Consider the following 25,876-nt stretch of genomic DNA (forward strand, 5'->3'; position numbering starts at 1 on the left):
TCCCTCCCTATGCCAGCAGAATATCCAATATCATTGCATGCTGAGCCAACAGATGGCCAGGGTTTTGTTTTTGTTTTAAATCAGCAAACTTTTCCAGCCGTGGGCCGGTCCAGACCATGTGGTGGGCCAGACTATATTTTTTTTGGGGGGGGGGGGGAATGAACAAATTCCTATGCCCCACAAATAACCCAGAGATGCATTTTTTTTAAAAGCGCACACTCTACTCATGTAAAAACACCAGGCAGGCCCCACAAATAACCCAGAGATCCATTTTAAATAAAAGGACACATTCTACTCATGTAAAAACAGGCTGATTCCCAGACCGTCCGCGGGCCGGATTGAGAAGGCGATTGAGCCGCATCTGGCCCCCGGGCCTTAGGTTGCCTACTCCCTGTTTTAAATCAATAGTCCATCTAGCTCAGATCTGCCTGCCCTGTCTGGCAGTCTCTAGTGGTTCAGAGTGTTTCCTCAGGCCAACTGAACTTTGCCTCTTCCCCAATGAATAAAGCAAGATTCTAGTCCTCGTGGCTTTGAAAGCATGGGTTGATTTAAATAGGAACATAAGACGATGTCCTATGCCAAGACAGGCCATTGCTCTAGCTGGCTTAGTACAGTATTTGCATACACAGACTGCTCTGCTTGGACTACTTCAATGAGCTCTACGTGGGGCTACCTTTGAAGGTGACCCAGAAATTACAATTAATCCAGAATGCAACAACTAGACTGGTGACTGGGAGCGGCTGCCGAGACCATATAACACCGGTCCTGAAAGACATACATTGGCTCCCAGTACATTTCCGGGCACAATTCAAAGTGTTGGTGCTGACCTTTAAAGCCCTAAACGGCCTCGGTCCAGTATACCTAAAGGAACGTCTCCACCCCCATTGTTCAGTCCAGGCATTGAGGTCCACCTCTGAGGGCCTTCTGGCAGTTCCCTCCCTGTGAGAAGTGAGGTTACAGGGAACAGGCAGAGGGCCTTCTCGGTAGTGGTGCCCGCCCTGTGGAACACCCTCCCTCCAGAGGTCAAGGAAATAAACAACTATCTAACTTTTAGAAGACATCTGAAGGCAGCCCTGTGTAGGGAAGTTTTAAATGTTTGATGTTTTATCGTGTTTTTAATATTCGGTTGGGAGCTGCCCAGAGTGGCCGGGGAAACCCAGCCAGATGGGTGGGGTATAAATAATAAATTATGATGACGATGATTGGCAGCAAGGGCCCTCCAGGATTCCAGGCAACAGTGTCTCCCAGCCCTACCTGGAGATTGAACCCAGGACCATCTTCATGAAAAACAGACACTCTACTGCTCAGATCAAGACCTAGAAATGTAGGAAGCTGCTTTGGAACAGGAAAGACCACTGGCCCCCTTTAGCTCAGTATAGCCTGCACTGACTGGCAGCAGCTCTCCAGGGTTTCAGGCAGGGGACACGGCCAGTCCTTGCTGGAGATACCGGAGAATGAAGCTGGGAGCCTGTGCGGGCAAAGGAGATGCTCTGCATGGACCGGCGGCCTCTCCTTTTGCAAAGGACCGTTGGTGCACACCCCCTTTTTGTAACTCTCTGCCCCTTATCTTTCCTGCAAGGATTCTCGCTGTCCTGCTTTATCGCTCCTGCAGAAGAAAACTGGGTGCGAAAACTCTGCAAGGCCACAAAGAAATGACACCCAGGGCACAAACAGATTAAAATCGCTACATTGCTTCCGTTGGCATTGGAGGAGGGGGGGGGAATTTCGCTAGCCTTGTAAAGTGGGGTGTTAGGATGGGCCGCAGCAGAGAGCGACCTCCGTTCTCCTGCGGTTCAACTGGGGGGTGTCCTGGCTGGGGCAGTTGGGATTTGGAGTCTAAACCCGGCTCTGCTTCAGTTGGGGGCGTTGGAGGTTCTCTGTACATGCTCTATTTCGCCCTCTTAAACCCCCTTGGGTTTCAGTCCCTGGGGGAGGGGAGTCACTCTGCATGTACCTGGTGGAACACAGACCTTAAAAGTCTTCTAAAAGGGGGGGGGAAGCCTCTTGTTCAAGGCGTAGGTGGGAAGGCGCTCTGCCCATGGTCAGAGATACCTCACAGCTAGAGGCACCAATTGTTATAATAATATAATAATAATTTATTATTTATACCCCGCCCTGGGCTGCTTCCAACAAAATATTAAAATACAATGGCCTGTTAAAAACTTCCCTAAACAGGGCTGCCTGCCTCCAGATGTCTTCTAAAAGTCTGGCAGATGTTTTTTTCCCTTGTTGCGTTCTTTTGGGCGGCAAAAGGCGACATCAATTAATTCCGTGGCTACATCACTCCGCCTTCACAAAGGCAGGAAATAATTCAGGTTAGACAGTTTGCTTTTATAAACTGCGGTTTCTATGTGTTCTGGGGTACCAGCCTTGAAATCCTTACTTGGGGGGAAGCGGGAAACGCTCTCCGTACATGCTCAGAGTGAGGCCCCTTCGCATCACAGGAGGTGGCAATGCTCTGAGCCAGAGAGCGGCGGTGGCGCAGCTGCTGTTGCTAAAAGGGGCGCCACTCCGGAGCCGCTCCAGTTCCTGGAGCTGGCCGGGCTTTGGCGCTGCCCTTGTTGCCGAAGGAGGAGCCTCCCTCCCTCCCTCTCCGCCTGGAGGGAGTCACGGGTCCGCGGCAGGGCAGGACGGGGCGGAGCCCGGCCGGGAAGGGAAAAACGGAAGGCGAGGAAGTGATGCCAAGTCGAATTTGGGAGCCAGAAGCGGCGCGAACGCTGCGCTCGGGCGGCTGGCGGAGCGTCATGGAAGTGCCCGCGGTGAACCTGAAGGTAGGCGCAGGAGAGGAAAGCGAGCGAGGAAGGAGGAGGTGCGAGGCGCGGTTGCGCAAGGGGCTTTCCCCTAGGAGAGGGGCTCGTGCGCAAGGGAGGGTGCAAGGCCTTGTACAGTACGTGGGTGCAGTTGGCAACTGAATAGGAGGCAGGTGTGTCCGGGGGCGCAAGAGAAAGGGTTGGGGGAGGCAGTGGGTGTGTCAAAGAGGGCTGGTGTCCAGGTAAGAGGCTGGGGAATGGAGTGGTTGCTTGCGTTTATATGCCACCTTTTGAGCCATGGAGCTCAAGGTGGTAATAATAATAATAATAATAATAATAATAATAATAATAATAATAATAATAATAATTTATTTATACCCTGCCCATCTGGCCAGGTTCCCCCAGCCACTCTGGGCGGCTTCCAACAAAATATTAAAATACAGAAATCCATCAAACATTAAAAGCTTCCCTAAACAGGGCTGCCTTGAGATGCCTTCTAAAGGTCTGGTAATTGTTCTCTTTGACCTCTGGTGGGAGGGCATTCCACAGGGTGGGTGCCACTACCGAGAAGGCCCTCTGCCTGGTTCCCTGTAACTTGGCTCCTCGTAGCGAGGGAACCGCCGGAAGGCCCTCGGCGCTGGATCTCAGTGTTGGCATGGTTCTCCTAGTTAATCTCCCACAACAAGCCTGCGAGGTAGGCCTAGGATGAGAGTGACTGGCCCAGCGTCACCCAGTGAACTTCATGGCCAAGTAGTCATTCGAACCCTGCTAACTCCTGCACCACGCTGCCTCGCAGACTGGGCGTGTGTGCCCGAGAACATGGTTTTAGTAAGTTGGCAATGCTAGTAAGCAGACGCACCCCGGGGCAACTTGTATATTTGGCAGCCTGGGAAGTTTCCTACAGGAGTTGATGCTTAGAACGCATATTCTTTGTTATAGGCAATGGTTTGTAAGACACACATTGAAACTCTTTCTTCTATTCTTTTCCTTGTAAAAGATAAGTAAGCGAGGAATGGCTGGTGCATTTCTGGGAGTGGGAGGGTGTGCCTGGGATCGTTCCCTGCTTTTCCATTGCATCCGGGTTTTGGGTACTGAATGTCCATCCATGTGCAACGTTTGTGCACTGGTTCTCTAAACATGCGCGCCATAATAATTATTTATTTGTACCCTGCCCATCTGACTGGGTTGCTTCAGTCACTCTGGGTAGCTCCATTACTCTTGCTTAGGAGATTCATGACACAAAAACTGGCCCCTCTTTTCTGCAGAAAGACATCCATTTCCTGTGGAACTATTTCCTAGCCGGTATATGTTTCCCAATGAAGCAGCTTGCCACTTTCCCCTTTGAATTTTTTCTGACCCTACACCCGGGCTGATGTACTCGGAAGGCTTCATAGAATCAAAGAATGGTAGAGTTGGAAGGGACCCCCAAGGGCCATCTAGTCCAACCCCCTGCAATGCAGGAATCATAGCTGCAGAATCCCTGACAGAAAGCCATCCAACCTCTGCTTAAAAACCTCCAAGGAAGGAGAGCCTACTACCACCTCCCGAGGGAGTCCCTTCCACTGTCAAACAGCTCTGACCACCAGAAAGTTCTTTCAAATATTTAGTTGGGATTGCCTTTCTTCCCATTTGAATCTTATCGGCTCACATCCTAGCCTCTGGAGCAGCAGAAAACGAGCTTGCCACATGACAACCGTTCAGATATTTCAGCCTTCTCCAAGAAACTCCTCCCCACCCCGATACCCCATGTGATGCAAAACATTGTCCTCCAATATGTCGAAATCCGCACTCGGCCATGACCCACAAAATTCCTGTTAGTGGCAGTTTTTATTGCTGTCTCTGGCGTGGATTGTGAGCTCTAGGGGCAAACAAAACCTGCAATGCTTGTGGGTAAGTTTGGAGGTAATCACATGAAGACCTGATGGCGTTAAAGGTTCCGTTCTTAGGTTGGGCTAACATACCTACATCATTTTATTTGTATGCTGCCTTTCCATAGTTCAAACCATGCTCAAGGCGGCTTACACAGCATGAAAAAATACGTCATTACAGACATAACAAAAATAGTCATAAACAATAAACATTAAAAATACGCAACGAAATTGAACTATTTCCACATAAATCATAATAAGATCTAAAACAAAGATACAAAAAAATAATATAAATAACAGCAACAAACTCCCCCTAAACAATACCCCAACCAAAGAGTCTGTTCATCAGCCTGTTCAGCTTTTGTAGCTGGAGTCAGTCAGGGCAGGTGGAAAAAGGCCTGCAAGGTTCTAATGCTGCCTTGTTTTTTTGCTTTATATCCCTGGGTTTTTGTAGATACTGAGTACATCCTTGAAATAACGAGGTAAAAATCTTTCTAGTAAAAGCAGCACATCCTCCAATTACTCCAGAATCCCCACAAGTAGGAAATTTTAATCCGCGTTCACATTTAATACATTTTTGTCTCAATATCGAAAACTCTCCTGCTTCTGTCCTTTAGCCTGGTATCACAAATGATATCCGGTATCCAAAATGGTAGATTGGAACCATAAACCCCACGCCATCATGGTTTGCACTTCCAGAGATACAAACAAGAGCGTCTTACAGAGTGGTGCATGCTCTGGTTATCTCCTGCTTGGAATACTGCAATGCGCTCTACGTGGGGCTACCTTTGAAGGTGACCCGGAAATTACAACTAATCCAGAATGCGGCAGCTAGACTGGTGACTGGGAGCGGCCGCCGAGACCACGTAACACTGGTCCTGAAAGACCTACATTGGCTCCCAGTAAAACCAACTTCAGACCACGGGTGGTTGTTCTGGTTTAACAGTTGATTGCAAGCTTGGGATGAGCAGTTTGTACATTCCGCTATATTGGGGGTGGGCAACCTCCCTTGAGGGCCACTTGCAATGATGGATGGGCAGTTGGGGGCCGCATGCCAGGGGGGAGTGTCTGGAGGCTGTGGCTGGTGATTTTAGCGCGCTCTCATTTGCATGTGCAAGAGGCACACGGAAAGTACCACTGGGGCACCCGGGGGGGGGGCCCTGCTCTGAAACCCCCCTGAGGGCCAGATGCCAGCTCTGTGTTGCTGACATGTGTGCTGTACCATCATTTAAATTTCCAAACCATGGTTTGGTGTGATATAAGAAGTTGAAGTTGTCAGGCGTGAGTTTGAATGCCGTCTTAATTTGCTGCAGACTTGTTATTTGGCTTTGAGTAGCTAGCTAGGTTTTTTCTTTCTATCAAATGGAGGTGACGGTGGCCCACCTTGCAGGGTCATGCTGAAGGTGTACTTATTACACAGCACCAATATAAGATGCGTCCCTCGGCTTCTCAGTGTGCCTGCCTGCTGAGCTGATTTTATCTGGTTAGCAAAATGCACATAATGGTAGATGTCCTTACTAATGTTGCCCCCTTCCATAGAGTACTCTATATGTAGAAACCTAGCTCATCAGGATGATTTCTGAGCACAGGTCCTCTTCCTTGATGTGTTAGCTTTCTAGCTTCCTCCGTGTCAACTCATAAATGTGCAGGTAAGGTTTCTCAGTGGATAGTGCCTGTTGAAATTTAGAGAGCGAGAGCATGGCTCTTAACTTTATATGGAAGTTTTTGGGGAGGGCATTGTGAGGCAGAATTTAAAACTGCATTGTTTTTTGGCAGCCTTGCAAATCAAAGGTTCTGTGCTAGGATCGGTTTGGTTAATTATTAAAATGTAAGTGCTACTAAAAACAGATTTTCTTTCCCTCCCCCACCCCCACGTCTAAGCAGAGTTTGCTTATATATCTCCCCCTTTTATGGGAGGAGGGAATCCCCAAAAGAGTGGGGTGGGTGTGATTTTCTTATTTGGCGAATCCTAAAATCCCTGCAGCATTCATTTTTAAGGAGATTTTGAGAGAAGCAAGAAAGCTGAGTCAGAAGCTTCCCGAGATCCAAAGCCTGCTCCTCAAGAGGCAACCCTCTTTGCATGAATCAGGGGATTGAAACTAGGGTGTCGAGATAGCCAGAGGATGAAGCTTGTGCACCATTAAGAGTTGTTTCCTGCTGCCATTAAAGGTTCAGTAGCCCTGTAATAACCTGTAGGGGCCTGTAGGGACCCAGGTGGCTCTGTGGAGGGACCCAGGTGGCTCTGTGGGTTAAACCACTGAGCCTAGGGCTTGCCGATCAGAAGGTCGGCGGTTCAAATCCCTGTGACGGGGTGAGCTCCTGTTGCTCGGTCCCAGCTCCTGCCAACCTAGCAGTTCGAAAGCACGTCAAAATGCAAGTAGATAAATAGGAACCGCTACAGCGGGAAGGTAAACGGCGTTTCCGTGTGCTGCTCTGGTTCGCCAGAAGCAGCTTTGTCATGCTGGCCACATGACCTGGAAGCTATACGCCGGCTCCCTCGGCCAATAATGCGAGATGAGCGCGCAACCCCAGAGTTGGTCACGACTGGACCTAATGGTCAGGGGTCCCTTTACCTTTAGCCCTGTAATACATACTAAGAAGTAAATTCAGCGGGGCTTGCTCCCAGGTGAGTGAGTGCTGTGTAGAACTGAAGCCTTAAACTGCAGATTAAAGTATTTCCCCTTGATGAGTCGTTGGGACTGACCATGAGCAAAGTGGACAAGCGTTTGCAGAGATGCTTGCTAGCGTTGTGCCCCTGTCTCCAGGAAACAAAGCTGAACCGATTGAGCCTCCTTGTTCAGGGACAGTATACCTCTGAATTAGCAGTTGCTTCAGGGAAAAAAAAGCGACACAGGAGCTTTTATCTCTGTGCCCCGTTTATGATTTCTGGCTGACAACTGGAAGCTGGTCTCCAGAGCTTTTTGGCCCAGTCCAACAAGGGAATTCTTATCTTTTACGTAAATACATGCCTGCCCCCTACATTCTTCTAGGGCTGCCAGCAAACTCCCAATCAGCTGATTTTTTTCCTGCCTCGAGGCTAGATAAAATTGTATATTTTCTTTGGGGAAGTCTCTCTCTCTCTCTCTCTCTCTCTGTGTGTGTGTGTGTGTGTATCCAACGTTAAATAAGCAAGGACTTACTGATAACAGAAGACTGAAAGTCCTGCTGGATCAGACCAGTGGCCCACCTAGTCCAGCATCCTGTTCTCCCAGTGACCAACCAGATGCCCCAATTGGAAGCAGGAATCCAGATCAAGGGCACTTTCCTCTCCTGTGATTCCCAGCAATTGGTATTCAGAATTTTCAGAAGATTTACAGTACCAACGTTGGAGGCTAGGGTTTCCACTTGTCCCTAGGAAGACGGGATCGCCCTGTTTTAAGACAAAAGTCCGCCACTGCTTGGCCCTCTCTACCGCCCTGACCTGACCTGACCTCTCCTCCTCTCTCTGCGCTCGAGTCTCTTCCAACGCGAGAGGCGAGAGGCCGGAGCTGCGGCTCAGCTCGTCGCCCGTGGGAACCGGCCGTCTACCTCTGGCCCCTGCGCATCCTCGTGAGCCAAGGGGAAAAGCGGGGCCAGGGTGGTGAGGGAGACAGGAAGGTGGAGCATTTGGTATCATGAGTGTGTGCGCCCCCCCAAGCCCCCCCTCTGACCCATCCTGTATTTTGCCTGACCAAAGGTGGCAGCCCTAGGAGGCAGAGCATAGACCTCAGGACCAGTAGCCATCCATAGCCGTCTTGTGGGCTTGCCGAATGGAAGGTTGGCGGTTCGAATCCCCGCGACGGGGTGCTCTGTCTCAGCTTCTGCCAACCTAGCAGTTCGAAAGCACGCCAGTGCAAGTAGACAAATAGCTACCACTGTGGCAGGAAGCCAAACGGCGTTTCCGTGTGCTCTGGCTTCCGTCACAGTGTCCCGTTGCGCCAGAAGCGGTTTAGTCCTGCTGGCCACATGACCCGGAAAGCTGTCTGCGGACAAACGCCGGTTCCCTCGGCCTGAAAGCAGGATGAGCACTACAACCCCAGAGTCGCCTTTGACTGGACTTAACTGTCCAGGGGTCCTTTACCTTTTTTACCTTTATCATGAATTTGTCCAATCCTCTTTTAAAGCAGTCCTTTTAAGGCTGTCGCTGCCTCCTGTGGCAGTGAGTTCCATAGATTAACTCTGTGCCATGCAGACAAGGCCTTTCTTTTATTTGCTCTGAGTCTTCCAACATTCAGCTTCACTGGATGGTCTCAAGTTCTAGTATTTAAGAGTGTCATTATCCTCACATTTGTTTATTTACATAGCATTTCCAGCCAGAAAGGCTTCCAGCTTGGCTTGCATACAATCAGTCAAAACAAGGCAGGCTTGCAATACACATATAGAAATAAATAAACGGCATAAAAGGAAACAGGGATAGGGAGGGAAGAGGAGAAAATCAAACTTGGGCACTTATTAAATAGTTGTTCTTATTTTGTTCTTATTTATTAAATTTGTATACTGCCGTTCATCCAAAGATCACAGGACAGTTCCCAATATAAAAATACAAAATGAAAGCACAGAATACATAATAAACAAAAACAAAATCAATAACTCCCCTCCCGCAGGCACATAGAAAAGGCCAGATAAACGTTTTTGCCTGGCACCTAAAGAGATGTAATGAAGGCACCCGGTGAGCCTCCCTGGGGAGAGCATTCCACAAATGGGGAGCCACTGCAGAAAAGACCCTGTTTTCGTGTTGCCACCCTCTGGACCGCTTGCAGAGGAAGAAGGGCCTCAGATGATGATCACAGGGTCCAGGTCAGTTTATATGGGGAGAGGCGGCTCTCGGGGTATTGTGGTCCTGAGCTGTTTAAGGCTTTATAGGTCAAAACACTTTGAATTGGACCTGGAAACAAATTGGCAGTCAGTGCAGTCGGGCCAGGTTTGGCATTATGTGCTCAAACCATCTTGCCTCGGGTGAGCAACTTGGCTGCCGAATTCTGCACCAGCTGAAATTTCCAAAACATCTTCAGATGGTTTCAGTATGTTTCAGTAATCTAGAGGTTACCAGAAGTTAGGCTATCCTTGTCCCGACCACTTGGCACATTTTTGAGAGTTGGTGGTGGTGTCCTTTCTCGAATTTGAAAAGGAACACCTAGGCAAAGAGAACAAGGAAATGGCAACTGACCGAGCAAACAGGGAATCAAAAAGAAGGTAGGGAACAGATTGTTTTGGGTTGGATTCCTTTTACATGATGACCAGTGATTACTTCACTAGTTCCTGAGCTGGGGAAAAAACCATCATTCATTCACTTCTCTCTCTGTGTCCTCTCTGGTGTCTTTGTGTTCTCCAGTTTTGCCCAATCATGACCAGTTACTGGTCTTGTCATTCTGGGGTTTTCTTAAAAATGAAAATAAAAGTGTAATCCAGATTGCTTTGCAAACCTGCCTTTTGAAGAGCTCCCTGAAAGAATGCAAAATATATCTGCTGATGCATAACTCATGGAAGTAGTAATTTTCCCCAAAATGCTGGTTTTTATTTTATTGTTCCTTGAGTGCAGTGTGAAATACTTGTTCTTTTAGATTCATGGTGCTGCATCTAGGTCCTGAAGTTCTAGTACAGGCACCCCCAAACTTCGGCCCTCCAGATATTTTGGACTACAATTCCGATCATCCCTGGCCACTGGTCCTGTTAGCTAGGGATCATGGAAGTTGTAGCCAAAACATCTGGAGGGCCGCAGTTTTGGGACCCCTGTTCTAGTAGGTCAGTTTCATTTGCTGGTCTCACTAGGATGAGAAGTGGAAAGCAGGTGTTTATTTATTTACAAAAGTATTTATATACCACCCTCTAACAAAATATTAGAGCAGCTTGCAGCAATATCAGTTTTGTGTGGTTTTTTTTTAATGCATTAAGAGCAGCACAAAACAACCATTAAAATGACTAGCTACTCACAATTTTTAAAAAAAGAAAATTGCACAGGGCTGTTGTCATTAAAAAACAACAAACAAGTTTCAAGAGACACCTAAAAGTCATAAGTGAGGATGTGCCCTATCTAGCTGCTATTGGCTTAGCTGCTGTGATGTCAGAGAAAGACAAGGCAGCTCCTGGGAGATCATAAGAGTCTTAGCTCTGGGGGTTTTTATGGGTCTGTTTTGTTTTGTCTGCAGCCAATAATGAATAAAACAAAGGCCTTTGTGGTGGCCTTGAAAGTTGATCTCCATTTTTTGGCATCTCCTCATTGGGTCCCCCCTTGCAGCCTTGAGGGAGAGGTTGTGTGTGCTTGTAAAGGTAAAGGTAAAGGGACCCCTGACCATTAGGTCCAGTCGTGACCGACTCTGGGGCTGCGCGCTCATCTCGCATTATTGGCCGAGGGAGCCGGCGTACAGCTTCCAGGTCATGTGGCCAGCATGACAAAGCCGCTTCTGGAAAACCAGAGCAGCACATGGAAACGCCGTTTACCTTCCCACTGTAGCGGTTCCTATTTATATACTTGCATTTTGATGTGCTTTCGAACTGCTAGGTTGGCAGGAGCTGGGACCAAGCAACGGGAGCTCACCCCGTCACAGGGATTCGAACCGCCGACCTTCTGATCAGCAAGCCCTAGGCTCAGTGGTTTAACCACAGCGCCACCTGGGTCCCTAATCTCCATTTTTTGGCATCTCCTCATTGGCATAGCTGCCAAGTTATCCCTTTTTTACAGGGATTTTCCCTTATGCTGAATAGGCTTCCTCGCGAGAAAAGCGAAAACTTGGCAGCTATGCCTCATTGGGTCCTCCCTTGCAGCCTTGAGGGAGAGGTTGTGTGTGCTTATACTGTAGATCAATTTGCAAATACCGGTAGGTTGTCAAAATCCTACTCTCTGAGTTTCGGGAAGGGAAGAAATTCAAGAAGGCCTTGAGGAATTCTAAAACTCCCAGCTATTCCTGACTCCTTGCAGACCAGTGTTAATGCCTTGTTTGTGAGAGTTTCTTTCCCTCCCCTCGCATCAAAAAACACCCCCCCCCAAACCCACAAGCATCAAAGGTTATAAAATGTTTGCCAGGTTCCTGCCGGCAGAGACCACCACCCCCTTCCAGTTTTTCATTCTGTAAGCCATAAGGGGGCAATTAATTTTGTCAAAAGTCCAGCTGTGTTTGCAGAGGGTCTCCGTGTTAATCGTGTGGTGGTCTGTAGGGCATTCCCAGAGCTTGGGGAGGAGAATTTTTTTTAATTAGCTGAGGTTCTTTTTAATGAATGTTGCATATTGAGTAGCTGGCGGGGGGGGGCAGATTTTTAATTAGCCAAGGTCTTTATTAATGATTGTTGCATATTGGCTAAACACCCCCGTCCCCAGAAGCGTTGCTGGTTAATATAATTGGACATTTTTTTTAAAAGCTGTCAGCTTAGCTGTTGAATATATTAAACACTGTCAGTTTCAATGATTAATATACAAAATCATATTTTCCCTGTTTGCTTAGGGCTTTTTAAAGAGAATTGGTGATAACAGCATTGTGACATGTTACTGGTTCAGGCAATTGACAAATTTCCAGTGGCATTTCACTGGCCTTTGTATGTATCTTATATACAGTGGAACCTCGTTTATGAACACCTCGGTTTACGAATTTTCGGTTTACGATCACCGTGGACCCATCTGGAACGGATTAATTCACTTTCCATTACTTTCAATGGGAAAGTTCGCTTCAGTTTATGAACAGGCTTCCGGAACCAATTACACCCATGCTTCGGGTTAAGTACGCTTCAGGTTGAGTACTCCGCGGACCCGTCTGGAACAGATTAATCCACTTTCCATTACTTTCAATGGGAAACTTCGTTTCAGTTTATGAACGCTTCATTTTAAGTACTCCACGGACCGTCTGGAACAGATTAATCCACTTTCCATTACTTTCAATGGGAAACTTCACTTCAGTTTATGAACGCTTCAGTTTATGAACAGACTTCTGGAACCAATTGTGTTCATAAACCGAGGTACCACTGTATGTGGTCTGTTGTTTTCTTCCATTCCTTTGACAGATGATGTTTTACTCCACTTTTCAATCAAGATTGGCTTTTGCCGAATCTTACACTGGACCGGAAACTTTCAAGGATTTTATTATTTGCATGTACAGTACATTATATTTTAATATGCCAAGACAATGGGCTGTATCCAATTTAGTTTGATATACCGTAACTAAGCCCTACTCAAAAGTAGAACCATTGAAGTTAATCAACCTGAGTAAGACTAGCATGGGAGACAGCCTAATATTTTAAGCATGTGGGGGTAGAGGCTTGGTGGGGGGGGGAAGGGTCCTTCTCACATGTTCAGAGGCACTTCTAAGAATATTAAGAATTATTTTGCTGGACTGCACCAAAAATCCAGCATCCTGTTTTGTGACTGCAGCTAACCCAATGCCTCTGAAGAGCTCACAAATGTGGGGGGAGAGAGGGCCTGCTATGCCCATAACATCTGGCATTCAGAGGTACTGTTGTATACTGCACCTGTCAATGGAGGTTTTGTTTGGCTCATAGCTGGTGAAAGATTTGTTTATCTATCATTACATTTCACTTATGTGTCTATTAAAACATGTTACATGTTATTGCATCCAGACACTTAGATGCTGACATATTTCAATCCCTTTCAATTGTTTGTAGCTGCTTTTCATGGTCTTTACCTGTTTTTTTTAATTGATGATTTTAATATGTCTTTGTAACCGGTTTAGAAGTTTTGCTGCGCCATCAAGTGCTGTATATAAATTTTGCTCAATGAAAGAAACAAATTTAATGAATTTCTATCCCACTGTTCCTCCAAGGAGCTCAGGAAAGGCATGTGTGGTTTTCTCCACCTGCTCCCCTCCTTATTTTATGCTTTTTTAAATGTGAGGCTGGTTATGCTATGAGATAAAAAAATTCCTTCCAGTAGCACCTTAGAGACCAACTAAGTTTGTCATAGGTATGAGCTTTCGTGTGCATGCACACTTCTTCAGATACACTGAAACAGAAGTGGCTGGGGGAACCTGGCCAGATGGGCGGGGCATAAATTAATAATAATAATAATAATAATAATAATAATAATAATAATAATAATAATAATTCAGATACACTGAAACAGAAGTATCTGAAGAAGTGTGCATGCACACGAAAGCTCATACCTATGACAAACTTAGTTGGTCTCTAAGGTGCTACTGGAAGGATTTTTTTAATTTTGTTTTGACTGCGTCAGACCAACACAGCTACCTACCTGTAACTATGCTATGAGAGGCAGCAAGCTGCCCAGGATCACTCAGTGAACGTCATGTGGCCGAGTGGGGGACTTGAACCCCAGTCTTTCAGATCCTAGTCTAGAACTCTAATCCAGGCACCCCCCAAACTTGGCCCTCCAGATGTTTTGGGACTACAATTCCCATCACCCCTGACCACTGGTCCTGTTAGCTAGGGATCATGGGAGTTGTAGTCCCAAAACATCTGGAGGGCCGAGTTTGGGGATGCCTGCTCTAACCACTACACCAACCCGAGGTCTCTCCATCTGTCCCCCATAAAACAAACTTTAGAAAGCCATTCCAGCTGGTTTAATCAGCGGTTCTTCTGGCAATCCCTTTTGTGTTGTTTTGCACCAAAGGGGCCGTCCCCTGGGATTCTATTTTTTTAAAAAATATTTTTAATAAATTATATTTATTAAGTTTTCCATTTGAACTATCCAATCAAACCACACCATAGATTCTGAATTATACATATTATTCAATAATCAAACAGTCCAAATATTGTGTCAAATTTTAAATTTCTGTCCCCTGGGATTGTCTGAAACCCTAGGCTGAATTCTATAGGAAGGAAGCTGTGGGAAATGGATGCTTGACACAAATTTCTGGACTGGGATGTTTGCCCAGTTGCGTCAATAACAACAAATCTACATTCTCTTGTCATTGCAGGTCAGAAAGGACACATTGCTCCTAAAACACAAACATCCTTGTACCTTTTCTGCTTCCGATTTCTCAATTATTTCTTAGCAATTTTATTTCATGCTGCCTCATACCAGGAAGCAGGAAATGGGTTATAAATTTGTTCGCCGCTGCTTTAAAACATTGCAAAATCACCGAGAAAACAGGTCTTGTTGAGAACTTGCATAGAACCCCAAATAAAATAAAATTAGTTTATTGAAGTGTATGGTAGCTGCTCTTCAGCTGTGGCTCTCATAGTGGCTTAAAGATAAAACACACACACACACACAGTGTACAGTCATACCTTGGTTTTCGAACAGCTTATTTATCGAACGTTTTGGCTCCCAAACGCCGCTAACCCAGAAGTGACTGATCCAGTTTGCGAACTATTTTTGGAAGCTGAACGTCCGACTGGGCTTCTGTGGCTTCCTGCAGCCAACCAGAAGCTTACCTTCCAAGTCCCGGACTGCAGAATCCGGGACCGGCAGCCGTGTGACACCGGAAGGTGCATTGACGTAACTTTGCCCTTCTATGGGCACCAAAAATGGCCGCCGCCAGCTTCAAAAGTCACTTCTACGCATGACCAGAAGTGCGTCGACGCAACTTCCGGTGTCGTTCCGCCCATCTATGGGCACAAAAAATGGCCGCCGCTTCCACCGGAAGTCGTGTCTACGCACTTCCGAACATGCGTAGATGCGACTTTTGAAGCCGGCGGCGGCCATTTTTGGTGCCCATAGAAGGGCAAATCAGAAAGAAAAAAATGGCCGCCGGCAGGAGAAAATAACGGAGAAAAACGGGAGACAAAGTGATACGGGAGACCACCGGGAAAAGGTAAGTAAAAACGGGGGTTTCCCGGGGAAAACGGGGTACTTGGCAGCTATGACCACAAGCCGTGCTTTGGTTTCCGAAAGTTTTGGAAGTCAAATGGACTTCCGGAACAGATTCCGTTTAACTTCCAAGGTATGACTGTAGTTCCTTAAAGCTGTGGTGGGGCACCTGTGGCTCTGCAGGTGTTGCCTCAGGTGAAACCCAACTGAAGGAGGTCACCTACCTGTATTTCCTCAAATCCTTCCCTTTATTCCAGTAGCTCTTTCCCCCCCCCCTCTTCACCCCCACTTCCCAGCCACTGCGGAAATTCCCATTGTGATCCCTTATCTCCCTTTGAACCCTGGGAAGGTGGAGACTCCCTTCAACATAGCCTGACCACTGTAGTCTATGCACTGTTGACTTTGGGGGGCTAGATTACTGCAATGCGGTCTGCGTGGGGCTGCCCTTGGGTATGGTTCAGAACGTTGCATCCAGGAGCTTCTTGTCGAGAATTTGGGATGCCCCTGTTAAAGCACTGGCTGCCCATCTACTGCCAAGCCAGGTTCAAGATTCTTCCAGTAATTTGTAAAGCTCTGAACAACTTAGGTCCACAATAACTCAAGGATCGCCTGAACCCTCATAGGCTAGCTTGATCACCAAGATCGTCAGCAGGAGCGTCACTGTCATTCCGCAAGTCGGTGAGGCTCATTTGACAACAATGAGTAACTAAGCCTTTAGTGCCATCGGCCCAGTCCTGTGGAACTCTCTGCCACAAGAGATTCAGCCAGGTGCGCTTTCTGTGCCAGCTTTCCAATGCCTGCTGAAAACCTTTCTGTTCTGCCAGGCTGATGCACGCAATTAAAGAGTACTTCCCCCACTGATATTAGCTTTTAACTCTTTTGCTCTTGTTTTTAACTTTTTATGGTTTTATTTTATACTGCTGTAAACTGTTGCGATAAATTCCTATGGCACAGCGCTTTCTAGATATTTTGGGAGATTAATAACCAGGCTACATTATTTTCTCCTTTCCACTTGCAGGCTATTGTCCTGGTACACTGGCTGCTGACGACATGGTAAGTTAGTAATACCGCGTTTAATTACGATAGTGGGTTGATTAATTCATTTGTGGCACACCCTCCCTATTAGCTTTCAGAAAGAATTTGAAAATTCTCCTTGTAACCCAGGTGCATTTGCTGGCTGAAGAATACAGTGGTTGTTTTTAAGTGCTTTTGGAATGATTTAATGATGCTGTCAATGGCTACTAGACAGGGTGGCTTTGCTTCTGCCTCCACAGTTGGAGGTAGCAATGCTTCTGAATACCAGTTGCTGGAAAGGGCAGGAGAGGGGAGCTGCTCTTGTGTTCGAATCCTGATTCTGGGTTTCCTGTTGAGACATCCGGGTTGGCCATTGTGTAAACAGGACGCTGGACTAGATGGGCCATTGGCCGGATCCAGCAGGCTCTTCTTACATTCTTTGATTTCCTTTCTTTTGCTCTTTCTCCTCTTCTGCCCTGGACAGGGGCTGCATGGCACCGTGGTTGCCAATTTCCTACCCGTGGGGTAACTTCACCATTCTCGCCCTGGGCGTCTGGGCAGTGGCCCAAAGGGATTCTATTGATGCAATCCTCATGGTAAGTTGTCGTTGTTGTTTTAAAAAAGCCCACCCAAATCACCGTGTTACGAATACATTTGCCTGATGAAAAAGGATTTGGGTGGATTTGTTGATTTCAAGGTGGATATCCCTAGTTTTAACATGCCTATGCTTACCTTCCAAGTCCCGGACTGCAGAATCCGGGACCGGCAGCCGTGTGACACCGGAAGTTGCGTCGACGTAACTTCCGGTGTTGCTTTGCCCTTCTATGGGCACCAAAAATGGCCGCCGCCGGCTTCGAAAGTTGCTTCTACGCATGTCAGGAAGTGCGTTGACGCAACTTCCGGTGTCGCTCTGCCCATCTATGGGCACCAAAAATGGCCGCCGGCAACACCGGAAGTAGCGTCTATGCACTTCCGGACATGCGTAGATGCGACTTTTGAAGCCGGCGGCGGCCATTTTTGGTGCCCATAGAAGGGCAAATCAGAAAGAAAAAAAATGGCCGTCGGCAGGAGAAAATAACGGAGAAAAACGGGAGACGAAGTGATACGGGGGACCACCAGGAAAAGGTAAGTAAAAACGGGGGTTTCCTGGGGAAAACAGGGTACTTGGCAGCTATATGCCTATGAGAGGTGGGCTGGTCACCATGGTGCAATTAGGACCTGTAGCAAAGCCTTGCCGCCAGGAGTCTGCCAGCCAGCCAGCTGTAACCTTGTTTCAGGAGACTCCATTCTACTCCTTCGTTTCACATCTCCCCTCCCTTTACAGCAAACGGGCTCCGGGGGTGCTGTCTATTCCCAAATGCCCTGGCTTTGCAGTGCTTGGAAATGTTGCCCAGGGGGATTCTAAGACGCGGGTTGTGCTTCTGCAAACCATTGAACCTCTCCATCCCTACTGATGGCCGCCTTCTTGTGCATGTGTGATTGTTTTTTGGCACTCGGAGAAGGAGCCCGCTATCAGTATATACTGGAGATGGGAAGCCAGTTGTCCTCTAGTTGTTGTTGATCCACAAACCACCATCATCCCTGGCTGTTGAACCATGTCGAACGACATCTGGAGAGCTGCAAGTTCCTTGGTTTATAGGCTATATTGGTTGTTCCTCAGTCCCTGAAATAGACCCTTACTTGCCTTTACTGCCCCCAGCGACCTGCATCACAACAATGCCTTTTGTTCATGGAGAGCTGGGCAACCTGTAAGATAAGATATCTTTATTGTCATTGTCCCCTTGTGGGAACAACGAAATTACTCGGTTGCTACATCCACTCAGATAAAGCATTCCGCATAATCCAAAATTACAAAACCTAATTAAAACAGTAAATATAATACAAATAACAAGTAAAATAAGATGACTTCAAAGTCCAGGCTTTCCATTTAAGGCCAAAATCGCTCTAGAGAAGAAACTGTTCCTGAGACGGCTCGTTCTTGCCTGCATAGTTCTATATCTCCGTCCCGATGGCAGGAGCTGAAAGAAATGGTGACCAGGGTGCGTTGGATCTCTTGATATGTTTAGTGCTTTTCTACGGCACCTGGTGGTATAGATTTGTTCTAAGGTGGAGAGTGAGCAGCCAATAATGCTCTCCGCTGTTTTAATAATTCTACACAGCCCTGCTCTGTCCTGAGAAGTACAGCTTCCGTACCACACACATAAACCGTACGTGAGCACGCTCTGTATGGCACAGTGATAGAAGGCAAGCAGCAGCTGTGGTCCTCTGTCCATGGTTGAACTCATGCTTCCCATCATCCCGGACAGTTGGCCATGCTGGCTGGGACTGATGGGAGTGGTAGTTCAGAAAGGCAACCATTGCTTGCCTTCACTGCCCCCGGTGACCTCCATCACAACAATGCCTTTTGTTCATGGAGAGCTGGGCAACCTGTGGCCCTCTGTCTGTGGTTGAACTCCGCTTCCCATCATCCTGGACAGTTGGCCGTGCTGGCTGGGACTGATGGGAGTGGTAGTTCAGAAAGGCAACCATTGCTTGCCTTCACTTCACCCGGTGACCTCCATCTTTGTTCATGGAGAGCTGGGCAACCTGTGGTCCTCTGTCCATGGTTGAACTCATGCTTCCCATCATCCCTGATGGTCGGCCATGCTGGCTGGCCTGATGGGAGTTGTAGTTCAGAAACGCTTGCCTTCACTGCCCCCAGCTGCCTCCATCGCAACCGGAGAGGCCACAGACGATCCCCATGCTTGGCTTTATAGCAGGCATCCCCAAACTGCCTGCTATACCTGGCCCTCCAGATGTTTGGGCCTACAACTCCCATGATCCCTAGCTAACAGGACCAGTGGTCGGGGAAGATGGGAATTGTAGTCCAAAACATCTGGAGGGCCGAGGTTTGGGGATGCCTGCTTTATAGGCTATAGTTGAATGAAGGGAAGGACGAGCTGTGTCTTGTAACACCTTCTCTCCTTCCAGTTCCTCACTGGGCTTCTGCTGACGATCCTGACGGACATAATCCACTTCAGCCTGTATTACCCTCCATCGTCTTTGCTGCTCGACACCACCCGCTTCAGCGCCGGCATGGCCATCTTCAGCCTCCTCCTCAAGCCCTTGTCTTGCTTCTTCGCCTACCAGATGTACCGGGAACGTGGAGGAGAGTATGCCTTCAACCTAGGTAGGCGGCCATCGCTCAATCGGCGGCCTGGGTTTTGGTCCTCTCTGGAGGGCCCCGGCCCTCATGTTCTCTCCCATGCGGCCCACCATGTTCTTTGGCCCTGCCGTTCTTAGCCAAACTTCTGCCCGCGTCTTTTTTCTCTTGTCAGCTTCCCATTCATCTTTCTTCTTAAGTTGTGCATCCTTTTCTCCCTCTACGTTTGATTTCTTTTCCCTTGCAGACTGGGAGGCTTCGTCGGAGCGATATTCTGCCCGGGATGGTATTGACTCCACTCCTTTATCCCTCATTTGCCATTACTGAAATGCCTTCCCCTTTTGTTTATCAAGTTTTCTTGCTCATTTGGAGACAAGCATTAGCCTCCATCTTCCTCCTGGAAGCTTTTAAAAACACTTTTTAATGAAGGTCAACAAATGTGACGAGAAAATGTCTCTGAGAGCAAGATGGCCGCCCTTAAGGCAGTAGAGGCCTTTTGACATGAGGAATATCTTGGAGAGCAAAATGGCCGCCCATAAGGTAGTAGAGGCCTTTTGAGATGAGGAATTTGTCTGAGAGCAAGATGGCCGCCCTTAAGGCAGTAGAGGCCTTTTGCCATGAAGAATATCTTGGAGAGCAAAATGGCCGCCCATAAGGCAGTAGAGGCCTTTTGAGATGAGGAATTTGTCTGAGAGCAAGATGGCCGCCCTTAAGGCAGTAGAGGCCTTTTGACATGAGGAATATCTTGGAGAGCAAAATGGCCGCCCATAAGGCAGTAGAGGCCTTTTGAGATGAGGAATTTGTCTGAGAGCAAGATGGCCGCCCTTAAGGCAGTAGAGGCCTTTTGCCATGAAGAATATATTGGAGAGCAAAATGGCCGCCCATAAGGCAGTAGAGGCCTTTTGAGATGAGGAATTTGTCTGAGAGCAAGATGGCCGCCCTTAAGGCAGTAGAGGCCTTTTGACATGAGGAATATCTTGGAGAGCAAAATGGCCGCCCATAAGGCAGTAGAGGCCTTTTGAGGTGAGGAATTTGTCTGAGAGCAAAATGGCCGCCCATAAGGCAGTAGAGGCCTTTTGATAGGAAGAATAGCTCTGAGAGCAAGATGGCCGCCCTAAGGTACTAGAGGTCTGTTGGTATGAAGAATAGCTCTGTAAAATAAGCCCTTTGATATGAGGGTGTGTAGCCTTGGCAACAGAAGTGTAAGCACAGGGGTAGCCCATGTGGTGTTTTCTAGATGATGGACTACAACTCCCATTATCCCTTGACCGCTAGCCATCCTGGCAGGGGCTGATGGGATTTGGGAGTCCCAACATCACCTGCCAGCTACTCCTAGTGTAGAAACTGTTGTGGCTTTTGAGGTTCTTAATTTTTTTTTATAGACTTCTTAGATTCCCTTTAGCAAGCTACGATTCCAAGAGGGAAGCCATATATCTCTCCGGAATCAGCTTAGGGCCGAAGTTCTTGCAACAATGGCTGTTTTTACTTGCCCTGGTTGGATTCGGGTATCCCCCAGCTGTGATGAGAGAATTAAGCTTCCATGATCACAGTATTCAGCAGAGAAGGGAATAAAATCTTGTCAACTTACTCTGTGCAGCCTTTTTATTTATGTCCCTGTCCCCTGGGGTGGTTAAAAACAATGCAAATCCGTGGCACCTTCCTTTTCAGAAAGGTGTCCTCCATATCTGTATTCTGTATATCTGTATTTTGCAAAAAAGAGGAATTTATTTAAAACAGATGTAGGGTACCTTTAGCTTTGGTTTCCTGCTCCTGATCTGTAAGAACATTTTGGGGATCTGTAAAGACTGGTTCACCTTTTATGGTGGAATTTCCCTGTTGTGTTTTTTTGGGTTGTTTTTTTTATTGGGGGGGGAATGGACTTTTTGGGACTCAAATTAAGGTGTTGGTCGTATAGACCGGAGCACATTGTCTCTTCAAAGAAGCAAGGAGTGTTGACGGCAGCTTATTAGTGCCGATTCATCCTTTTCAACCATCGTTTTGTTGATAGCCGTGTCCTTTCTGAGCCATAACTGGACCCTTTTGCTTCTGGGCCTGTTTTGCAAACTGCAGGGAATGAGGTCAGTGGGTGTATTAGGGGGAAACACAAGTCTTAACCACAAAGAGGGCCTGAAATAATCATACATATATAATATCAAGCTAAAGTCAGAGGTACACCACAAATTTTAAACACATCCACCACACACTTGTGAGAGCCAGTGTAGTGCAGTAGTTATTGTATTATGAAAAAGCTTTAATAAAAACTTGTTTTTGTTTTTTAAAAAAATGAGTTTAATGATTCAATGAGGTTGGGGAGGTGAACCATGTGTGGCACCTTGAGTTCCTCTTAGGTAAATGTGGGATATAAATGCAATGAAATAACACACAAATCTCCCCAGAGAATGCTGGGAACTGTAGTTCCCCCCTACATAACTAGATCCCAGAACCCCGAAACTACAGTTCCCAGGATTCTTTGGGTGAAAGTCATGTGCTTTGTATGTATGGTGTGGATCTCTACTTAGTTCTACTAAGAGGACATGCATTAATATTAATGGGCCTAAGTTAGTTGTGTTCATTAATTTCAGTGGGTCTGCTCTGAATTCAACTAATGTTGGCTACTACAACCCATCTCATGTAAAAATGAGATCTTATATATAGAAAGCATGCTGTCCAAATATATCTCCTGAGGAAGGCTCTGTGATGTTATGTACATTTACCTGAATGTAAGCTGAACTCAGTGGTGCTTACTTCTGAGCAAAATGCATGGGCTGGCAATTTGTCTACTCACAAACCAGTTCCACTCCCCCATCTCTTGCCAAGCAGCTCTTTAGTAAAGAAATAAAAATGAGTTTCCAAAGTGTGCTTCTGAGAGATTTTAATTTAACATGAAATGAGCTCTGACGGATTTGGACCAAGTCGCTATCTAGGGCTGAATCCTTTTCCCAACAATGAACCAGATGAGGTATTTTTTGGGGGGGGGCGGACTGCATTCAATGCCCTCTTGTTTGTCAACAGCACCTGATATCCATGGATAGACTGCCTCTGAATATGGGGGCTCAACTCTCATTGACCAGAATAACTTAATTTTCCTTGGAATGATTTTTAAGTCCTAAAAACACTGGGACATTTTACACATTTAAACGAAACAACACTTGAATTGAAACCTAACGAAAACAGAAATCTTATTAAAGGCCTACCTAATCCCACGTCCTGCTGCTATCAAGGACTAGAAATCACGCAAGTGGGGCATATGTCTGTAATGGTGCCCCCCCCATTTCAGGGGTGGTGAACACTTGCCCCTCATGGTTGCTGGACTACACATGAACTACAACTCCCATCATCCCTGCCTGGGGGTTAATGGAGGCTGGAGGGCTACAGATTCTTCTCAGGCCCAAAGACCATCACTTGCCTTTACTTCCCCCTAGCTGCCTCTGTTGTAACTCCATTACTGCCATGGGCCTTTATTGCCCCAGACTACCTCCATCACAACTCTGCTCTCTTTTAATGGATGAGGAACCTTTAGCCCTCCAGATTTTTGCTGGATTCCAGCACCATTCTAGCTGACGGGTGTTGGAAGTTCAGCAACATTCAGGTGGTCACAGGTGCCTGCCCCTGTTCTAAAAGCTGGCCTTTAGAGGTAGACCGTTTCTGGTTTGGGAGGCTCAGTTTAGCTTTGGTGGTCAACAGCTCCATCATAGATAGACCCTAGGGACACACGGGTGGTGCTGTGGTCGAAACCACTGAGCCTCTTGTGCTTGCCGATCAGAAGGTCAGCGGTTCAAATCCCTGTGACGGGGTGAGCTCCCGATGCTTTGTCCCAGCTCCTGCCAACCTAGCAGTTTGAAAGCACACCAGTGCAAGTAGATAAATAGCGGGAAGGTAAACAGCGCTCTGGTTTCCGTCACGGTGCCCCGTTGCGCCAGAAGCGGTTTAGTCCTGCTGGCCACATGACCCGGAAAGCTGTCTGCGGACAAATGCCAGCTCCCTCGGCCTGAAAGCGAGATGAGTGCCACACCCCACAGTCGCCTTTGACTGGACTTAACCGTCCAGGGGTCCTTGACCTTTTACCTTACCATAGATAGACCCAAGTTCCTGAAATTTACCAAACTATTTTTAAAGTCATCTAAGACTGGGCCAATGGAGTCTAGAGTGTTTGCATAAAGAAGGTACCATAGAGCATGTGCAGAGTGCTTCCCCACCTAGTCGCTCACAGCAACCGAAAGTGCCACCTGAAAGGCAAGGTTTCCTGGACACGAAGCACCTATTCCGATAATCCCTCGTTTTGGAAATTGATCACTGGCAATGGACGATGAAGTGCAATGGCTAAGGGAACTGTGACTCTCCAAACATGGTTGGACTGCCAACTCCCATCAGCCAACATGGTCAGTAGGGACAAGCATGGGATTTGTTTTCCATCAGCAAGGCTGGAGGCAGAACTGAGAAGGAAGCAGGGGCAGTAAAGGCAAGTGATAGTCTGGTTCATTGAATTTCAGGTGACAGATTCCAATTCCCATCAGCCCCAGCTGCCATGCTCAGTGGTCCCTAGGGGCAGTGAAGACAAGTGATGATCTAGTTCAGAGATGGAGAAACAGTAGCCCTCCAGCCAACATGGCCAAACGGCCAGAGCTGTGATGCAAGGTAGGCTAGGGCAGGCATCCCCAAACTGCGGCCCTCCAGATGTTTTGGCCTACAACTCCCATGATCCCTAGCTAACAGGACCTGTGGTCAGGGATGATGGGAATTGTAGTCCAAAACATCTTGAGGGCCGAAGTTTGGGGATGCCTGGGCTAGGGGCTGTAAAGGCAAGTGATGGTCTAATTCACAGATCGGAAACTTGCAGCTCTTCAGTTGCAGCTCATCCCAGCACTGAGATTCTTGCTGGGAACACCTGGTCGCTGCAGCCGAACGCTAAAAGCTGTCGCTTTCCCCTTTCCTTCCGCGCAGGTGTCCTCAACGTCGGGCAGGACCGCAGCTCGTACCAGCCCATCGACCACCCGGAGCCGCCGCGCCCTTACCCAGACGTGGCTACCAAGGCCCCCCCACCTCCCCCTTATTGAGGCATCCCCAGAACCGTCCAAAGAACACTGGGCCCTTTCCTTGCTGCGTTGGAGAAGAAAACAGTCTCCGCCACTTACCCCCAACCCCACTTCTTCCTCCCCACCAGAGGAAGCGTGGTTTCTAAAAACTAGTCCGGGGGAGGGGACTTCGGCGCCAAAGCAACCTGTGGCTTCTCGTTCCTCCTGAACGACTTGAGAGTTTTCTCTCATGGCTTCTGCCGCAAATCCAGAGCGCACCTTGGACGATGTTTTAAAGTCTTTTCCCCGATCCCAGAAATGCAGAAATTTCCTTCTGCAATAGCAACGTTCTCTGTATTTTTTTTCCAGCCACATTGATGCTGATTGATTGAGCCTCTCAAGGCTACCCTGGGAAGAGTAGCCCCTCCCCAAATAAAACAGTCGTCCCCCCTTCACTAAGAGACTCTAGCAAGAGAGTTGTTAGCTGAAGGATCTGTCTGCTTACAGGAGCCAGCTAACTGATTATTTCCAAAGAGCAACCCAACCCTTGTTGCTGCAACTGTGCCATTTTTCTGCCGATGATTTGCGGCAGGCCCGCACCTTCTGATGACAGCTGTAGGTGTGCTGATCGTTTTCTCTCTCAAAAAACACCTTTGTGCCTTCAAGAAAACACACAGCCTTCCTTTCTTCCTATGATCTTTGTATGTATGTGTGTATGTTTGCTTGTTTTCCTAAAGAAAATTAAAGAACCTTTTTAATAAAATGTTTCACACACACACACACAAAGTCTTGAGTTTGATAATGGCGCTGGCTTCTTTCTGCTAGACTCGCTTGTTGGTTTGAGCTGTAACAGGTGAACGAAGCTGGGTGGTTGCTAAATGGGGAGGGATGGGGGGAAAACAGAAGTCATAGAAGAATCATAGAGGTGGAAGGGATCCTCTAGTCCAGGCATCCCCAAACAGCGGCCCTCCAGATGTTTTGGCCTACAACTCCCATGACCCCTAGCTAACAGGACCAGTGGTCAGGGATGATGGGAATTGTAGTCCAAAACCTCTGGAGGGCCGAAGTTTGGGGATGCCTGCTCTAGTCCAACCCCCTGCAACGCAGGAATACGCAGCTGTCCCATATGGGGATTGAACCTGCAACCTTTGCATTATGAGCACCATGCTTTAACCAACTGAGCTGCTGCTCAAAGGCCCATCTAGTCCAGCATCCCATGGTTGCAAACCAGATGTCCCAAGGAAAAACCCACGAGCAGAACCCAAGCTCCAGAGCACTCACCCCTTAATAATAAACCATAATAGCTAGTTGCCCCGCATGAATTTGTCCAATCCTCTTTTAAAGTCATCTAAGTTGACCATTCCTTGCCTCCTGCAGGAGTGAGTTCCGTAGTTTAA

At 47.5% G+C, this 25,876-nt stretch overlaps 1 protein-coding gene across 1 annotated transcript; it reads left to right on the forward strand.

Moving 5' to 3' along the window:
• Window positions 1-2,677: 2,677 nt before the first annotated feature.
• AGTRAP (angiotensin II receptor associated protein) lies at window positions 2,678-25,259 on the forward strand. Its single transcript, XM_060276270.2, has 5 exons — window positions 2,678-2,771; window positions 16,330-16,364; window positions 16,810-16,921; window positions 19,296-19,494; window positions 24,409-25,259. Exons 1-5 carry the CDS (start codon window positions 2,679-2,681, stop codon window positions 24,519-24,521), a joined length of 552 nt encoding a protein of 183 aa, XP_060132253.2. The 5' UTR covers window position 2,678; the 3' UTR covers window positions 24,522-25,259.
• The last annotated feature ends 617 nt before the right edge of the window (window positions 25,260-25,876 follow it).

Source organism: Zootoca vivipara, chromosome 6 (genome assembly GCF_965207765.1).
Source record: "Zootoca vivipara chromosome 6, rZooViv2.hap1.1, whole genome shotgun sequence".
Classification (NCBI taxonomy): Eukaryota; Metazoa; Chordata; class Lepidosauria; order Squamata; family Lacertidae; genus Zootoca; species Zootoca vivipara.

Coding starts and splice junctions, on each gene's coding strand:
- AGTRAP (XM_060276270.2), top strand. CDS start 2,679: ATGCCAAGTCGAATTTGGGAGCCAGAAGCGGCGCGAACGCTGCGCTCG. Junction 2,772..16,329: donor TGCCCGCGGTGAACCTGAAG/GTAGGCGCAGGA, acceptor TTCCACTTGCAG/GCTATTGTCCTGGTACACTG. Junction 16,922..19,295: donor CTATTGATGCAATCCTCATG/GTAAGTTGTCGT, acceptor CTCTCCTTCCAG/TTCCTCACTGGGCTTCTGCT.